This window comes from Bicyclus anynana, chromosome 7 (assembly GCF_947172395.1).
Source record: "Bicyclus anynana chromosome 7, ilBicAnyn1.1, whole genome shotgun sequence".
Taxonomy (NCBI): Eukaryota; Metazoa; Arthropoda; class Insecta; order Lepidoptera; family Nymphalidae; genus Bicyclus; species Bicyclus anynana.
The window spans coordinates 10,265,176-10,285,016 of record NC_069089.1 but is presented as its reverse complement, the minus strand read 5'-3'; the positions used below and the strand labels follow the sequence as shown (position 1 = coordinate 10,285,016).

General features: G+C 41.6%; 1 protein-coding gene across 1 annotated transcript in view; it reads right to left on the bottom strand.

Moving 5' to 3' along the window:
- LOC112048051 (rapamycin-insensitive companion of mTOR) overlaps window positions 1–19,763 on the bottom strand; it is a 36,140-nt gene extending 16,377 nt beyond the window's left edge. Inside the window, exons 1-17 of the mRNA XM_052882437.1 lie at window positions 19,593–19,763; window positions 19,168–19,444; window positions 17,866–17,997; window positions 16,614–16,744; window positions 15,956–16,057; window positions 15,510–15,732; window positions 13,038–13,191; window positions 11,701–11,805; window positions 11,057–11,182; window positions 9,614–10,285; window positions 9,094–9,282; window positions 6,382–6,590; window positions 4,880–5,270; window positions 4,254–4,477; window positions 2,879–3,080; window positions 1,466–1,730; window positions 79–613 (exon numbers count right to left, since the gene is read on the bottom strand). Coding sequence (XP_052738397.1) covers window positions 79–613; window positions 1,466–1,730; window positions 2,879–3,080; window positions 4,254–4,477; window positions 4,880–5,270; window positions 6,382–6,590; window positions 9,094–9,282; window positions 9,614–10,285; window positions 11,057–11,182; window positions 11,701–11,805; window positions 13,038–13,191; window positions 15,510–15,732; window positions 15,956–16,057; window positions 16,614–16,744; window positions 17,866–17,997; window positions 19,168–19,444; window positions 19,593–19,629 — 3,974 coding nt within the window. The 5' untranslated portion in view covers window positions 19,630–19,763. The remainder of the gene's footprint in view (window positions 1–78; window positions 614–1,465; window positions 1,731–2,878; window positions 3,081–4,253; window positions 4,478–4,879; window positions 5,271–6,381; window positions 6,591–9,093; window positions 9,283–9,613; window positions 10,286–11,056; window positions 11,183–11,700; window positions 11,806–13,037; window positions 13,192–15,509; window positions 15,733–15,955; window positions 16,058–16,613; window positions 16,745–17,865; window positions 17,998–19,167; window positions 19,445–19,592) is intronic.
- Window positions 19,764–19,841: the final 78 nt, after the last annotated feature.

Below are 19,841 nucleotides of genomic sequence, written 5' to 3'. Positions count from 1 at the left end.
ATGTGCAATCTCCCAATTAAATAACAGATGAGGGTATATATTTGTTATGCCGGATCTCGTACTATATATATTACTTACGGTATAGCATATTTCCCAAGGAAAGAATCGCAACTGCTCACACCACTAGTGCTGGACTCGCTGGTGTTCCTCACGCGCGCCTCGCGAGCGTGATCCAACGAGTTCATCCTCCCCAAACGATTCTCGATGTGCACTCGATGAGGCGCGCGCTCGTAACTCAATATATCGACAGTTCTTGATTCCGTCAACGAACGTTCGTGGGAACTCGATCCTTGTGTAGGCAGCGTGTGGGATTTCCTCTTATCATCCCGCCTATCGACGAAACCGATTTTGTGATCGACCACGTCTCTTTCTGAGTTGTCGACCGATATTGAGCCGATCGTTCTGTTGAGTCTCACGTTCTCTGAGTGCAAGCTCTCTGCTGTACTCTGGTCTGTGTGGTCGGATTGCTCGCTCAGGTCGATGTCGAGTGCGTATCGTTTGTCGGGGGATGTGATGCAACTGTGTGATGTGTCGGGGTCCAGTATGTGGGGTAGTGTGTCGTCGGGTATCACTGGGAACTGGTCGTGTCTAGTGTGGCGCACGCATAACCAACCTGTAACACAAACGTGTCGTTTATAGCCTATTTTTAATGCCCACTACAGGACACGTAGGGCTAGGAAGCGTCAGTATGATACCAGTCTCCTTCGCCCATCGCAACGAAAGAAAATGCGATGTTTTTGAATCCGCCGCTATATGTTGACAATATGTCTTACTCTCATCACGAATATATGACGGCCTGCGTGGCGCACCAGCTGAGGATCTTTTTTTAATTGGTCCAGGTCTGGGTGGTAGGGGGGTTCGGCCCTGGCTAGTTACCTACCGGAAAAATGTACCGCCAAGCGTTTCGGTACGATGTCGTGTAGAAACCGAAATGGCTGTGGATTTTCATCATATGCCTAACTACTTCGTCTGCTTCTATCTTAGATTGCATCATCACTTACCATCAGGAGATTGTAGTCAAGGGCTAACTTGTAGAAAAAAATCCTAAAAACGAATCCTACACTAAAAACTAGTAGTTGTTTGCGGATTACCGGACACGGAGTCTTCTACAAAACCATTGTACAGGATGATCAATTACTACAACACTTGTGGAGTTACTCCCGTTTACAACTCCCAGAAGGGAAAAGGAAAACTTGGCCATATTCCAAAGATATGAAAAATAATTACCCAAATCCGCAAGTAAATACTTCCAATCAGGCCAAGAACGTAGAATACGGTCGCTCGTACAGAGTACACTGGGCTAACTGCACTATGAGGACGGGCACGGAATCTTTCCAGAAAACCATTGCTCGATTGTTGCAAGCCTTGCGAAATTACATCAGTGTTGGATTCCCAGAGGGGGAATGACGAACTTGGCCATGTTTAAAAGACATAGCTATCATTCTTAATGACAAAAAATAATTACCTAAATCAGCAAGTAAATTAGCACCGTCATAAGTACTTCCAATCAGACCCAGAACGTAGAAAGCGGTTGCTCGTACAGAGTACACTGGGCTGTATCTCGCCAACCGCACTATGTGGACGGGCACCGAGTCTTCCAGAAAACCATTGCTCAGATTGATCAATTGCTGCAATCCTTGCGGAGTGACTCCCGTGTTGCCCATCGCCCACAATGATGCCTTCAGGTCTGCTATCTCTTGCTCCGTGATACATTTCTTTTTCTGTAGAATCTATAAAAAACAATAGTATTTAAAAAGAACAGAAATTATTACTAGAAAAGGCTTTTTCAGCAATTTTTTATCATTAGGTGAGAACATTAAATGTTTTGTAAGAATCTCAGCTCAATTTTCTTGCTTCACGAAAATGGAGATTTCAGTTTTCGTGCAGCAAGACTTATTGTTTCTGGAGCCCTCGTGAAGAGCCGACAGAGTTTACGGAGTGATGTCTGGTGTCTTAGTTTATTTTTCTTGCTGCACCAAAATGGAGATATCTGTTTTCGAGAAGCAGGTCTTATTGTTTCTGGAGCCCTCGTGAAGAGCCGACAGAGTTTACGGAGTGATGTCTGGTGTCTTAGTTTACTTTTCTTGCTGCACCAAAATGGAGATATCTGTTTTCGTGCAGCAAGTCTTATTGTTTCTGGAGCCCTCGTGAAGAGCCGACAGAGTTTACGGAGTGATGTCTGATGTCTTAGTTTACTTTTCTTGCTGCACCAAAATGGAGATATCTGTTTTCGTGCAGCAAGTCTTATTGTTTCTGGAGCCCTCGTGAAGTGCCGACAGAGTTTACGGAGTGATGTCTGGTGTCTTAGTTTACTTTTCTTGCTGCACCAAAATGGAGATATCTGTTTTCGTGCAGCAAGTCTTATTGTTTCTGGAGCCCTCGTGAAGAGCCGACAGAGTTTACGGAGTGATGTCTGGTGTCTTAGTTTACTTTTCTTGCTGCACCAAAATGGAGATATCTGTTTTCGTGCAGCAAGTCTTATTGTTTTTGGAGCCCTCGTGAAGAGCCGACAGAGTTTACGGAGTGATGTCTGGTGTCTTAGTTTACTTTTCTTGCTGCACCAAAATGGAGATATCTGTTTTCATGCAGCAAGTCTTATTGTTTCTGGAGCCCTCGTGAAGATCCGACAGATATAAAATAAAATCCCAATAAAGGCTCAATATTTTCACTATCAGCTGATGTATTTTGCCCTATTTGAACGCCATGACTCCTCCGAAAACCGCACGCACCTGTCGCGGGTAGGCGCATACACCCTATAACAGCCCCTTGGGTTGCGGGCTGCGCCACGGCCGACGGCGGCGAACAGGTGCGGCAGCTGACGCGCCAGGCGCCGGGACGGCTCCAACAGTCGCACGCATCTGTCGCAGATAGGGCTTACCTTGTAGTGCGCCGGCAGTGCCGCAGCGAGCAAGCCCTTGGTGAAGGGCGGCGGCGCGGCCGTCGGCGATGCACGTCGGGCTGCGAGCGCGGCGAACAGGTGCGGCGGCGGGCGCGCCAGGCGACGGGCGTTGCGCGGTCGCCGGGACTCTTCCGACAGCGTCAGCGCCTCGTGCACCACCGCCTCCACCAGCCGCACGTATCTATGAATCAAATATTATAAAACTTCTAGCTAGCCTACGAAATGAAAATACTCTTTATTGGACACAATCACATCACACTTATCACTAATATTATAAAGGCGAAAGTTTGTGTGTAAGTGTGTAAGTATGTTTGTTCCTCTTTTACGCTGCGGCTATTTAAGCGATTTGGCTGAAATTTGGAATGGAAATAGATTTTACTCTGGATTAACACATATGCTACTTTTCATCCATTAGGCCTAGCGACAGCAAGAACTCGCAACATAGAACGCAAAACGCGTAAATCTCTCTACCTCCAAAAGTTCAACTTATCTATAGTTGTAAAACTTGTTTCAAAAGTCCAGATGTTTCTTGACAAAGGGCGACCGCTACCCACAGGCCCACAGCAAGAACTCGCAACATAGAACGCAGAACGCGTAAATCTTTCTACCTCCAAAATTGCAGCTAACCTATAGTTGTAAGACTTGTTCCAAAAGTCCAGATGTTTCTTCACAAAGGTGCTGCGGCCCCCACCTCCAGACCTAGCCGCAGCAAGAACATACTACATAGTACATACAACGCAGAACACGTAAATTGATCTAGCTCCAAAAGTGCAACTAATCTATAAGACACGTTCCAAAAGTCCATTATGTTTTATCACAAAGGTGCGACGCCCGGCGCCTCCAGGTCTAGTCACAGTAAGACGCGCAACATAGAACACAGAACACGTAAATCTTTCTACCTCCAAAATTGCAGCTAACCTATAGTTGTAAGACTTGTTCCAAAAGTCCAGATGTTTCTTCACAAAGGTGCTGCGGCCCCCACCTCCAGACCTAGCCGCAGCAAGAACATACTACATAGTACATACAACGCAGAACACGTAAATTGATCTAGCTCCAAAAGTGCAACTAATCTATAAGACATGTTCCAAAAGTCCATTATGTTTTATCACAAAGGTGCGACGGCCGCCGCCTCCAGGCCTAGTCACAGTAAGATGCGCAACATAGAACACAGAACACGTAAATCTTTCTACCTACAAAATTGCAGCTAACCTATAGTTGTAAGACTTGTTCCAAAAGTCGAGATGTTTCTTCTCAAAGCTGCGGCGGCCGCCACCTCCAGGTCTAGCCACAGAATGAACGCACTACATACAACACAGAACACGTAAATCGTTCTAGCTCCAAAAGTGCAACTTACCTATAGTTGTAAGACTTGTTCCAAAAGTCGAGATGTTTCTTCACAAAGGTGATGGCGTTGGAGTCAACGTTCTGCGCCGCTGCCGCCACCTCCAGGCCCAGCCACAGCAGGTACCCGCGGTCTCCCACAGCCGATAGCTCAAGAGACGACGGCTCGGCAGCTTTGTCTAGCCTGCAGTTCTGGCAGAGCGCGTCCCGCATTGACATCAACTTGTCGAAGTATGCCTGTGTAACAAGAGTAGCATTTCTTCAATAAAAAATCTTTGAAATTTTAAAAGTAGTAAATCTTATAATACATTTTAGACAGTTTAAATAAAATGGCTTTCGAATTATGTTAATACTCATTCTAAAAATTCATTATCAGCCTACTTGAATGGCCCACAAGGTAATTTGAAAGTAAAGCTTTTGTGGCTTAGAATCATGAGATGATTATTATCATTAAAAACTGATAGTAATTGTTATAAGAGTCTAACATTCTCACCGCCTCCTTTTCTCTTAGACTCTTATAACAATAACTATCAGTTGAATAAGTTGATTCGAAACCACAAAAGCTTTCCTTTTAAAACGATGAACGTTAACAATTAAATTATTCTAATGAGGATAGTTTTGAAAGTAGCTTTAACTAACCGGAACACTGTAGGCTTCTTCTAGAATGTTCAGAGCGCATTTGACAACCGCCTTTGATTCGTCCTTGACTTGTCCGACCAACATTTGTAGAATCCAAGTGTCCATATCCACGCCGCCCGTCACTTCCATTTCATCTCTTTGTATCTTCGTATTCTCTTGTACGACATTCTTTTTGAGTTTGGACTTTTTTCTTACCAAGTCTTTGGACTTTCGCGAGGCACGTAACAGTACGTTTAGGAACTGAGTTGCATATAGTCTTGAGGCGAGGATATTGCAGGTCAACGTTTTGGCAAGTATGTCCCGTGGACTCGAATCCATGGAGTAATCTAAGCTCGATATAACTAATTTAACGTAACAACTATGATGAGTTTTAGTGGACAGTTCTAGGAGGCTGCGAACAAAAAACAGTTATCATAAAATATAGCCTCAATGTGTTAAGAGATTTGGATAAAAAACAGTACATAGATTATCTATACTAACATTATAAAGCTGAAGAGTTTGTTTGTTTGTTTGGTTGGACGCGCTAATCTCAAGAACTACTGGTCTGATTTACAAAATTCTTCCAGAGCTAAATAGCATATTTATCGAGGAAGGCTATAGGCTACATATTATCCCCGTATTCTTACGGGAACGGGAACCACGCGGATGAAAACGTGCGGCGTTAGCTAGTAGTCTAATATAGCACATAGACAACTTTTTATCCCAACAGGATTAGGGTATTGGCATTGAAACTGAACATTTATTTGATAAATCTATACTAATATTATAAAGCTAAAGAGTTTGTTTGTTTGTTTGATTGAACGCGCTAATCTCAAGAACTACTGGTCCGATTTGAAAAATTCTTTCAGTGTTAGATAGACAATTTATCGAGAATCTATACTTTTAATTATACAAATCTACGAATTTACTTGAATTCTTTCGAAATAATATTCAATAACTCCCAAGAAATGCAACACTAATATGGATAATAATGGCGGATAGATGACGTTTTCAATGCAGTAATCGATTTGACGTTTGCTGTCAATTGTCATGTCGTAGTTTCTGTAAGGGCGCCATCTTGATATAACGCAAAAGTTGGGTTTTTATTTTATTTATTTCTTTTTATTTAGTTAGATTTATTCATTTAAATAAATTTTAATAAAAGCCTTATATTTTTTAAATTTTAATGATACGGGGTACAAGAGTGGACCTGAAATGGACCATCTCCTTTTAAATTTTAACTAATTGTGAACTCCTTGTGTTTAGAGCGAACTGGATATTTGGCGAGTTTAATACATATACTCACTTTTCATTGAGGTTACACTGTTTGAACAGTCGCAGGCCGCTGTGCGAATGGCACAGCTGGCCGATGAACAGGAAGTACATCTGGCACATGGTGTTGCACATGTGCTGCGGGCTGAACAGGCACTCGTGCGCCTTGCGGCCCGTCTCTATCGCCTCTATCTGACTTATGTCGGTGAGAAGCTCCTTCAGCATACTCTGTGATTCATGCATATACTCACTTTTCATTGAGGTTACACTGTTTGAACAGTCGCAGGCCGCTGTGCGAATGGCACAGCTGGCCGATGAACAGGAAGTACATCTGGCACATGGTGTTGCACATGTGCTGCGGGCTGAACAGGCACTCGTGCGCCTTGCGGCCCGTCTCTATCGCCTCTATCTGACGACTCACGTCCGTGAATAGCTCCTTCAGCATCCTTTGTGAGTCGACCTGCATTTAAGTCATTAACAAATCAAACATTTCAAATAGACCTTTTAAGCTTTTTTCTGTTATAAAGTACCAATAAGTATAGTACTAAACTTATAATTATAATAAAAGTGGTCGAATCCTATACATTATTTCGCAATTTGTTATTTTACTTATACCATTTGTAACAACAATCGTTACCTTGGCATAGAGTACTACTAGCGACATCTAGAATCTATACTTATATACGAATTCTGTACATTTTGTACATTGAAAATATTTTGAAATTTTTTGTTGGAGCGCATTATACACCGCGCTACGTTATTCGTCTTAAACCAAAATCCCACATAATGTACCCAATGTCTATTATCCATCAGTGTTATTAAAAAAAAAAACAAAGTACAATTCAAGGAGTTACAATTGTAATAAACTTTCAAAAATCGATTATTTTAACACATCCTGTATTTTCAAACATCTACCTACCTCCTCGCCGCAGTCACGTCGGCAGCCAGTCGGTCCCTTTGAGCTTTGAGGTCATTCACTTTAACCTATTTCTTTAAATCAAATTCTATTTTATTTACGGGTGTTAACCCGTACTAGACCTGTGTCGATCGTGATTGATCGAATCTCTGATACCCGATCAGTACTTGTGCGTGAGCGAGTGACGTGGCCGTCAGCGCCTCAAATAATCTGCGAACGATTTTTGTTCACCACACTGAATTGGACTTGTAACAATTATCTGGATCGAATACTCGTTGGTCAGTCGTACAACATCACTTTACAGAATAGCAACCTAAAATCCGATCAGTTCGGAATTTATCGGCCTTCGTGGCGCAGTGGTGTGCGCGGTGGATTTACAAGACGGAGGTCCTGGGTTTGAACCTCGGTTGGGCCGATTGGGGTTTTGGTCCTGGCTGGTGGGAGACTTCGATCGTGGCTCGTTACCACCCTACCGACAAAGACGTACCGCCAAGCCGTGGATTCAAATACTCCCCCTAATAAGTTAGTCCGTTTCCATTTCAGATTGCATAATCACTTACTACACTACCGTCAGGTGAAATTGTAGTCGATGGCTAACTTGTAACGAATAAAAAAAGGGTTCCGATTCGTGTCCTACGGATGTTCAGTTTAAGACTCAAGTAACTACATACTTTAAGTCGAGTCGTAATGATACACAAAACACGAAAGACCCGTGACCCGTATGATCGAATTATTAAGACCCAACCAATCACCTTGCGTTATAAGAAACGATCGAAAGATACATTTCTTACCTGTACCTATTTTTGGACATTGCCGGCAATAGTTACGGGTTAGGCGGCGAGCGGCGTTATCAAAAAGGAAACCGCAAAAGACTAGGGCTTGCTATTTTTTAAAATATCGGATTCTCGATATATCGATAATTTCAAAATAAATTTTTCGGCTAAATGAAAACTTTTAACAATTAAGTATTTATTAAACTTTACTATTTTTTATGTAACTAAATTGACAAGTAAATTAATACGATTAAACATGTTTAAAGTTTTGTCTGAGGGTAAAGTAGTGTATACTATCTGAATACATTACGTTTTACTTATTTCAGTGACATTTTCGATAAAATGCAATTAAATAAACTAAAATATGAAAAACGTAATAAAGTATAAATAAAGTAAAGTAGATTATGTTTGATAATGTTTTAGTTTAAATAATTTGCGAGGGATATAAAAAATTAAAACTTGTTAAAAATATTTAGTATCGATATCTACGTTTTAATATCGAACTATCGATATATCGTCCATAAAAATATTAGTAATTAATACTTATTGCTATTAAGTGATAATCGATATTTTGATATATCGATATTTTATTAACAACCCTAGTAAAGACACTGCCGCCGACTAGGTGTATCAAAAATAGTAGGTATGTAGGTATTAAACAACAAAATTTCTGAAACTAGGTTAAAGTTCATTAACCTCTTCTTTCCAAACAGAATGAAACAGGATGTTCTGAAGTTTTTTCATCAATTTTAATTTTTTTTTTCGATAGCGTGTGAATGTGCTTCAGCTTTTTTTTAATATTACTATAGAGTTTCTCGTAATGGATACATACATGTCGCGGCGGATTATAGACGCGGCCGGTAGCACGGTGTATAATCGATACTGAAGCTAGAAATATTTTCTTTCGATTTTTTGTCTGTCTGTCTGTCCGTGTTTTTTTGTTATTCGGGCATCACGCTGAAACTACTGAATGAATTTAAATGAAACTTGGCACGGTTTAAGACCATAATACGGAGAAGGTTATAGGATACTTTTTATTGCAAAAATAAAATAAGAAGGGGGTGAAATAGGGGTTGAAAGTTTGTATGGAAAGTCCTTCATTTTTAGGTTGTTTTCAATGTAACAATATAAGTTGGTTTCCACGTTTCACTTCAGTGTTTTATTTTTAAACCCTGAATCCCTTCCTAATCCGGTAGCGAGTGACTCTAAGGCGGTTACGGCTTGACCCAAAAAAGAGGTCATCTCAATTTATAGCGACTATGATATATACTCACATCATTGTGTCGTAATAAATGTCGTATTAGCTGGCAGCCGGCGCGGGTAGGCGAGTGTCCATTGCACGTGGTCGACAGGTCCGTGTGCGAGTACTTGTTCGAAGAGGGCTTCAAGTAACTAATTATCCTACCGGCCCAGTCTCTGTGGCCGCTATCGTTTAAATTCAATAGAGTCGAGTTGTCTGTTTCCTAAAAGGGCAAATTTTCCAAAAAAATATATAAAATTCTAAAATATTTTAAATGGTTTCAATATACCCACAGTCGAATCTCCTTATTCACGTTTCCAATAGGCTAGCTGACACTTTTTTAAATGGTCTTAAATAATTCATTATCGCTCTACTAGACTAAAAAAATAGAACATAGTATAAATTATAATTTCATATTCAGTTTAAGACTTCCTAAACATATTATACACAGAGAACATAATTCATGAATAAGGAGATTTTACTGTATCCAAATTATAGTTTTTAGTGTTTAATATCACTTTTAAAATGGTATGAATAATTATTATTAATTTCACCTTTAAAATGGTACGAATGATCTCCCAATTCCACGTGTTGCCATCCTTATTTTGCATGACGAGGGATGATTTAATTAAACTGTCACTGTCACCTCGATCGAAAAAACTGAGTAGTTTCGCAGTTTTGGTCACTTTACTCACTGTACTAGTCCGAGAACCAACACTTGTACTCTTAACTAGTGCACTAACGTTCCTCCGTTTTGGTACATCGGCTCTGGAACCGATGCTATGTCTTTTTGGCTCGTACTCCGTGTCAGAGTCATTCAGAAACTCGATACTGTTGTCTTTGTATAAGTCGAGTGAACACATCGGTTTGGCTTTGTTAGCTCTGTTGTCTTTCTCCTTTCTGCTCTTTGATGTATCTTCTATCTTGGCTTTGAAAGCTCCGCTGCAATACTGAAGTATATGGTCCAAGAACAGGCTGTTGCTAGCTGGCCTGGACTCGAACATTGAGTGCAATCGTCTCAATGCAGCAACGGCTGCCAACGCTTGGGGCTTTCCTGCTGATGCTTGTGATATGAGGGACGGCAGTGCTGGAGATAGGTTACAGATTTGCGGAGGTAGGAACAGGTGTATCAAATGCAACAGCTGACCCAACAGCACAGTTGCTCTGACTGATATAAATGTATCACTTGTCACTATCACTTCGGCTAATCCGTCGAGAAGTCCTGCCTGGAAAAATTTAATTAATAGAATCATAAGTTAAAATATTCGTAGTTATTAATAAGCACGCGAATTGTGAAAGCCATGTTGTGAACCGTTTCATACTCAATTAGTTAACTAGAGTATGAGTATTAGCTAATGTAGAACACTAGCTATAAAATAACACATGCACATGTATAATATAATTGGTATATTATACACTATGAAGTTTCCTTCGTCTTAAACCAAAATCCTGGATTTTGGTTTAATCCAGACAATATTTGCTTTTTATGTATAAATTAGTTAAGATTGACCTTATTTACCCGAATGTATCATAAAAATCAATATATTCAAACCTAGCCATCATCCCCATTTAAGTTATCCAAACAAACTTTCAAAATCCGATTATTTTAAAGCAACCTGTATTATCAAACACCTACCTATTCGCGGCTCGTTGGTCCCTTTGAGGTCATTCACTTTAGCCTAAACTATGTCAGAATTCAATGACTTCAAACTTACGAAATAGAATTAAACAGGATGTTTAAATTATTTCATAAATTGATTTTTTTTCGCTAGCGTGTTCAAATTCGCTTGAGGTAATTTTTAAAATTGTTAACGCGTTTCTTGTATTGGACTAATAAATGTCGGCGCGGCTTACAGACGGTGAAACGAGCACGGTGTATATTACATATCTTATTTTTCATAAGTCGTTTTATGATATGAAAGTATTTATTTGTATAAAAGCGTATAAGTAATAAAGTATTTTTATGTATAAAAAACAGAGAGTAAGAAAATTAATACCTCTAGGAAACACTGAAGTAGAAGTGCAAGATGAATTTCAATTATATCAGGGCCAGTAGCACTCAGGTGGGGTAGGATGGCAACACCTTCTGCCGCCACGAAACCATCGTTCAGTCGCCAAGAATCCTGACACAAAATTTCAAAGTATCAAAAGAGAAATATTCATTCTTCGTATAGAAGGGGGTGAAAGCCGTGATAGCCCAGTAGATATGACCTCTGCCTCCGATTCCGAAGGTTGTGGGTTCCATGAATGCATACCAAAAAATTTTCTTAATTCTCTGCGTGTGTGAAGTCTTCCAATCCATTGGGCCAGCGTGGTGGACTATTGGCCTAACCCCTCTCTCTGAGAGGAGACTCGAGCTCTGCAGTGAGCCGAATATGGGTTGATAACGAATAGTAGGGGTCAACTCTCCTACTATGCATATATGCTTTGCAAGTGAGATCTTCTGATGTAGGTCCAATACTCAACAGAGTACCCTAACCTAACCCTGTTAGACATTGCAATACAAACATACAAATTTTCGTTTATTTAATTTCATAATGTATGTATGACAACACATTAACAATAATTATTTTTTTTTGTAATACTAAAGCATTGCAGTATTAAAATAATTTTTATAATTACATTGTTAGTTTATACTTACTTGAAAATCGGAGGGATCAACAGCGTCTATTGCAACAGAAATTTCATCCGTCCAGTCTGGTTGGGGTAATCCAACCAACTCGTACAGCAAATCCAAAATTGCTTTCTAAAAACCATGGTTAAAAAAAAATAGATTTTCGATTAGTTGTCAAGTATACTGAAGGGAGTAGCGTGCAAAGGGTATGCACTATAGGAACAAAGTAGAAGATTCCCATCGCAATAAAGTCTCGTAATGAGTTCTCGGGGCATTTTTCATTGTGTGCACGCTACTGACTGAAGATAAGGGTTACGTATTTTAAAAAATACGTATTTTTTCGGAAAACGTATTTTAAGAAAGCCGCAACCCCCAACCAATTAATGGTTTAGGCTTGCAACTACACCCCCGATTCCAACACCGATTGTAGATCTAGACGCTTAAAAGACGTTCTTAACGATCCTGACGATGACATAACAAACCCAAACACAAGCTACACAGCGTCTTCGACGAAAACCATCGACGAAAACGAGGTCCCTCTCGAGGTAAGCTGAGAAGCAGGGCCGGCCCGTCCATACGGCGAACGGAGCAGTCGCTCCAGGCAACAAATCCTAGAGAGCGCCTAAATGATAATCCTTCTCAACCGTAGACGGTACTGCGCCTGATATTCAATTGGTCACCTCAGAGTATGGTCAAGATCTTCGCGTTCCATTCTTACTTTACACTCATAATTTGGTATAGGTATCTGCATATTATTAGGAGCAAACCGGAGAGGCGCCATAATTGGATCTCTCTCCATTTTAAATTTTACTTCGGGCTGTCGCTGCTGAGAAGACTCAAAGAAGACCTTAGAGAGTCGTTCCGCCCATCTATTCTGATTCTGCCTTCGGGCCCCATCAGGCGATGCTTTTGCGTTCGCCCAAACTCCCAGATGACGTCGCTGAGATCCCATTAACGAGCTTACAGCACTCAGTGAAGAGTAGTTGTTTTAAAGACCTTGGCCTCTCTAGAAGTGCGACTAGTTCTATATTAGAACGAGTATCCAAAGCTGCTCTAATAGGATTTTGCGAAATTTGGCTAGGGAGGGAGAACAACACGAGCAGAGAACGGGGAATGTTAATCGATCGTCAAGGAATTCCTTAACCCTACATCCTGTAGTCACAAGTTCAGGACTCTGCTCGGAGTTTTTCTCTCTACCACGCGATGGACCCGGCACCCGCACGGTGAATCCATGGAATGCTAAGATATTCATCTCTCACGGTCGCCAAAAATATGACGTCGCTGAGGTTCCATTAATGAGCCTACGGTACACAGTGAAGAGTAGTCGTGAGCACGACAGGTTCTGTTACTGATGGTATACTCACTCGGACCTCTAGCCGCGGCAGGTAGAGCGCCGCGACGAGCGCCTGCAGGCCGCCCGTGCTGCACGGGTGGCAGAAGTGCAGCAGGCCGGGCCAACTGCGCAGCACGCACAGCAGCGCCAGCCGGCTGCACGTGAAGCGCATCTCACGCTCGTCACTATGAACAAGTAAACTGTGTAAAATATCTAGTCAGGGATCCCTAAACATTTTGTACACCTGAATACTGTACAATAAACAGCTGGTTAGTAACTACTTTTAATAACCTCGTTATTGATACAAGTTTGGAGGAGGGTAGAGTAACAAAAGTTGTTACTAACCTTTATAAAACTTAACAGACACAATGTCCTACAAAGTGGTACATTATTTCGTTCCGACGCTCTGAAATTCACATTTCCTGTTAGTTAGTTAGCTACCAGAATCAAGAATTTTCATAAATAAAAAAGTTGATCTTCTTTTCGAGATGAAGCTACTCACGAAAAATTAGCCTGTTAGTATTCAGGTGTACAAAATGTTCTAGGGATCCCTGACTAATCGGTTAATGTGCTTAGCAGCACGCCGCACAGCGCGTCCGCCGTCCGCTGTGAACTGAGTAACATCAGACTCACCAGCTGATGTCGGTTCCCGCGGGTCTGTAGTGGAAGTCGCAATAGAGCGAGTTGAGGCACGTGAGGTCTATGGGTGCCGCGCTGCGAGACTTGGGGTTGTTGAGAGTGTGCAGCAGCACGCCGCACAGCGTTTCCGCCGTCCACTGTCAACTGAGTAACATCAGACTCACCGGCTGGTGTCAGTTCCCGCGGGTCTGAAGTGGAAGTCGCAGTAGAGCGAGTTGAGGCACGTGAGGTCTATGCGTGCCGCGCTGCGCGACTTAGGATCGTTGAGCGTGTGTAACAGCACACCGCACAGGGCTTCAGCCGTCCGCTGTCAACTGAGTAACATCAGACTCACCGGCTGGTGTCAGTTCCCGCGGGTCTGAAGTGGAAGTCGCAGTAGAGCGAGTTGAGGCACGTGAGGTCTATGCGTGCCGCGCTGCGCGACTTAGGATCGTTGAGCGTGTGTAACAGCACACCGCACAGGGCTTCAGCCGTCCGCTGTCAACTGAGTAACATCAGACTCACCGGCTGGTGTCGGTTCCCGCGGGTCTGAAGTGGAAGTCGCAGTAGGGCGAGTTGAGGCACGTGAGGTCTATGCGTGCCGCGCTGCGCGACTTAGGATCGTTGAGCGTGTGTAACAGCACACCGCACAGGGCTTCAGCCGTCCGCTGTCAACTGAGTAACATCAGACTCACCGGCTGGTGTCAGTTCCCGCGGGTCTGAAGTGGAAGTCGCAGTAGAGCGAGTTGAGGCACGTGAGGTCTATGCGTGCCGCGCTGCGCGACTTAGGATCGTTGAGCGTGTGTAACAGCACACCGCACAGGGCTTCAGCCGTCCGCTGTCAACTGAGTAACATCAGACTCACCGGCTGGTGTCGGTTCCCGCGGGTCTGAAGTGGAAGTCGCAGTAGGGCGAGTTGAGGCACGTGAGGTCTATGCGTGCCGCGCTGCGCGACTTAGGATCGTTGAGCGTGTGTAACAGCACACCGCACAGGGCTTCAGCCGTCCGCTGTCAACTGAGTAACATCAGACTCACCGGCTGGTGTCGGTTCCCGCGGGTCTGAAGTGGAAGTCGCAGTAGGGCGAGTTGAGGCACGTGAGGTCTATGCGTGCCGCGCTGCGCGACTTAGGATCGTTGAGCGTGTGTAACAGCACACCGCACAGGGCTTCAGCCGTCCGCTGTCAACTGAGTAACATCAGACTCACCGGCTGGTGTCGGTTCCCGCGGGTCTGAAGTGGAAGTCGCAGTAGGGCGAGTTGAGGCACGTGAGGTCTATGCGTGCCGCGCTGCGCGACTTAGGATCGTTGAGCGTGTGTAACAGCACACCGCACAGGGCTTCAGCCGTCCGCTGTCAACTGAGTAACATCAGACTCACCGGCTGGTGTCAGTTCCCGCGGGTCTGAAGTGGAAGTCGCAGTAGAGCGAGTTGAGGCACGTGAGGTCTATGCGTGCCGCGCTGCGCGACTTAGGATCGTTGAGCGTGTGTAACAGCACACCGCACAGGGCTTCAGCCGTCCGCTGTCAACTGAGTAACATCAGACTCACCGGCTGGTGTCGGTTCCCGCGGGTCTGAAGTGGAAGTCGCAGTAGGGCGAGTTGAGGCACGTGAGGTCTATGCGTGCCGCGCTGCGCGACTTAGGATCGTTGAGCGTGTGTAACAGCACACCGCACAGGGCTTCAGCCGTCCGCTGTCAACTGAGTAACATCAGACTCACCGGCTGGTGTCGGTTCCCGCGGGTCTGAAGTGGAAGTCGCAGTAGGGCGAGTTGAGGCACGTGAGGTCTATGCGTGCCGCGCTGCGCGACTTAGGATCGTTGAGCGTGTGTAACAGCACACCGCACAGGGCTTCAGCCGTCCGCTGTCAACTGAGTAACATCAGACTCACCGGCTGGTGTCGGTTCCCGCGGGTCTGAAGTGGAAGTCGCAGTAGGGTGAGTTGAGGCACGTGAGGTCTATGCGTGCCGCGCTGCGCGACTTAGGGTCGTTGAGCGTGTGCAACAGCACGCCGCACAGCGCCTCCGCCATGCGCGGTGTCGCACACTCCGCCAGCTGCCGCGTCACCGCCGTCACACCTCCGCACGATATGAAGAGATCCGGATTTAGGACGCCTGGAACAAAATTAAATTATACAGGGTGTCCGGTAATTAATGAATGAAACGCTAGATAGTCACACTACCGTTCGTTTCACTATAATAGTACATATTATAAACGTCATACAGACGACTGTCACCGTACCCGTGCTAACTGAAACAATTTTTAAATGGTAGGTGGTATCTAATTATCTAAAACCAATATATAACTTGATATAGAAGTAAATATGTTGGAACTTACAAATCTCTGCTAGAGTTGCAATGGCAGGTCTAGATAATCTATCGCCGCTACCGTCCCCAGCACTTCCGGCCCGAGCGACCGCCGCGAGACATCGTAGGAGACCTAGAATAATTAAATAAACATCGTACGAGACCCAGAATAATTTAAACATTTTTACTCTACTTTGCTCAAATACATCAACTAAAATCCCTAAGGAAGGTAAAGTTTCAATCACCACTTTACCTTCCTCAGGGATTTTTATTTATCCTGTCTAACATATTTATTTATTTACATAATTGCAGAACTTTGGTCATGTATAGAGACTTTTTTAAATATTCAAAAAATTCTTTTGCTATATGAGATTGCTTATTACCTTTGCAGTCATTTGTATGGTTTTCTCAAAGAGTAAAAACGCACAGTGAGCGGAAAAATAGCTCACAACGCGTTGTGGTTTTTCTGTGTTTGCCACAAAACGTCGTGCGCGTTTTCATTAGAGGCATAACACGAATTTCGCCATGTGGATGTTTTACTGTGACCACATCGCGTTGTGAGCTATTATTCGATCTTTGAGCGTAACATATTATACAAATAAATTTAAAATAAAAACTGAAAAAAAGAACATGATTTTTAAAAAAAAAATAAAAAAAATCATGTTCAATAAAAATATAAATATAAATGCCTTGATCGACGTAAGAGGCGCGGAACCGCCTGTGGCCTTGTTCAACAGCACCAACCACCGCAATCACTCGACGTACAACTTTCAATGCTTGCGCACGCTCCTCTTCATTGCGGACCATTAAGTCCATCGACCTGAAATAATGTAAATATAATCATCGATATAAATCGTTAGATAGGCCCCTCCATACTACAGAACGCACAATTTTATGTCATTACCCAAATATGTGCACGCACATCTTATCTTAGTACGTAACAAGCGCATGCTGTTACGTGATTGTGGACTTAAAAAAATATTTATCGCTTTTTTTATTTTAATCCCTTAATTATGCTTTCGTGTTCATTTTGTAAGTGTAAAAACATAAGCCACAACATGAATAAAGAGAAATGTGTTACGAGTGATGACATACTCAATGTGCGAAACCAATGACAATTCCGAGATGCTTTGAGGCCCATCTAACGATCTATGATCGATGAATATTATAAACTCAGACCAATAATCAATAATAAAATACTCAAATAAAAATAATAATCAATGTGAGGTCCAGAGTAAAGTGGACCAGCATTAATCTGATAAACAACAAAGAAAGTGTAGGTATATCTGAGGTGGTGTCTTAAAATTGAGAGTAATATTGTGCACCATTATCCAGGCATCACTAAAACCAATCATATCTTTTAATTGTATGACAAAATGGTCTATAATTTTTTATTTAAACCTCTACTAAACTTTTAAATACAAAATTGAGGCTGGTCATTTGGCCTAACTCAAAATCCTTTGACATACTATAGAATACTAACTAATTCATACCCTTGTAGTACAGAACTTTTAGAAAATGAGCACTTTATTCACTTAGAAATTACTTAATTTGAGCAAACACATTTTCAGTTTATTAAAAGTTTTAAAAACCCTATGGATGCATTTCATAATTTACTGTTAATGTATTGGGTGTCTCTATCATAATATTATAAACATGGAAACTTATTTCCTGCAGGTTTGTCAGAAAATTAAATTTTTATTTTTCCTTACATCCAATATCAATGGTATACCTTATATTATGTTGCTAATGTTAGCGATCTCTTTTACCAGCTAAGAGATAGATAGAGATAGACGATAGTTTGGCGGCACTTTTGACTAGCTCTGATTTTGGCTACTTACCTTGCACGCACTATAGCTTTTCTTTTGAGGTGAACCTTGGAAAATTAATATTTTGTACAATTTCTGTAGGCAAATTAAGTAATGATTATTATTATATTACCTTATTACAAGATAGGGCAACTTTAAATTATTGAAAGTTGCAACATCACTTTCTGTTTTTATCAAATATCTCAAGACTCTTAATGCTGCTGCTCTGATGACCATTGACTCATCAATTAGACTTATGCGGATACTGAAAATAAATTACATTTAAAACAATTAGTTTTCCAAAACTGCAAAGGGAATTAATATTCATATTTAATCATTCAATAGGAGATAAAATATAGCCCATTGCAAATAAAGGTAAAATCTATTGGTGAAATATTTTTAAGATTTATACAGTAGATCCAGCAACTATCACTACAACCTCAATAGTCAATTTTGTGAAAATTAGTACTATAGTCTGACAAGTTTGTTGATGAAACTCCCATGATATGCGGGCGATGGGGGGAAAGACTGTGCGGGTATAAAATCGTGCGTGCAGGGAAGTGCGGTGCACCAGTCATGGGTTTTTCATTGAACGCTACACAGCCCCCTGCCCGCGTGGACCATCGGGAGTGTTGCGAACGAAGTTGCCAAGCTATAATTTCATTTTAACATACAACTTGATCCCTAACACTTTATCCATGCCCCCAGTAGCATAACTATATGGTGGCAGGGCTGGGGATATGCCGCAGGACCACGGTTTGAAGGGGCTCTGCGCTGGAGAGGCAGTGACTGAAATAATCTAACATTGAAATGAAATTTTTTCTGCAGCCTCACCATGGTGATGTTTGTTTCCTTTTTTTTTTAATAATAACTCTTCCATGGTTGATTGCTTTAGCCTTTTAGTCTTACCAGGCATTTTAGCAATTTGACAAGATTGTTTGTGTGCTCTAGCAGTGTGTTTACTGGTGGATTTTGTTATTTCATTCTTGACTGTTGGCATTTCAAGATATTCATGCATGTCTGCTATTTATTGAACCAGGGAGCATTTAGTGTTATGTTTTGTTTACTTTTACAATTTCAAGTTAAAAGCCATGTTGGATCGGAGGCTTGTGGTATTGGGAGGCCTTGCCAGCATAGTTATGCCACTGGCATTGGATAATAAGGATCAATTCATTTTCTTTATTAAATTAGATGTATAATTAGTATAAACAGTCATTTTTGTACATATTATAGTTATACTACCAATATAGTTGGTTGTTAACATAAAAGTAAAACTAAAAGACTCTTTAAACTGTTGTATGTTACATACTAATACTGACAACAATTATTACATTTGTGGGAAATGCAAAATAATAGACTTGTACCCAAAAATATTTAAACTTATAATTATACAGATAGACATATTAACTGTACTTCATGTAGGTACTATGCTTACCATGTCATCAACTCATCAGGAGAGAATCCTAAATTACTCCTGTCTTCTTTATGCAGTAAAGTGACTAATGCCTCTAAATAGGACCATCTGTAACTGTCAGAGCTACTCTTTTGAGGTCTTAACCCTAATCTCTCATTAGGCGCATTTCTGTTTGTAGGTGAAGTGGAATTATCACTGAAGAAGGGCTTTTTTGAATACAGACCTTTTATAATTTCAATTATATTCTCTTCTGGCGATTTCTTAGTGTCTAACCTATAAGTATCGCCGTCATGTTTACCTGTAATTTTATTATTCTATGAATAAATTAATTCAATCTATTGATTCGTAATGTTTACGAAGCGACATGGATAACACATTTTTCTATTAAAATTGCACTACGCGCTTGTATAAATGTATACAAGGCGCACCACTTAACGACTATTTACCTTTTCTACGAGTCAACCTATTTTCCAAAGTGGCCATTATATCATTTTTTACACCGTTGATTGATCTGTATTCAATATGATAAATAAATTCGTAAAACGCAATGATAACATCTAAAATTTATATAAATTATTTTAGAAAATAATCACAGACTACACCACAGAATAAACCAGTCACAGATTACACATCAACATCATTATCAGTTGGTCTATGCAGATTATACACAAAACCCTAGACAAATAATAATAATA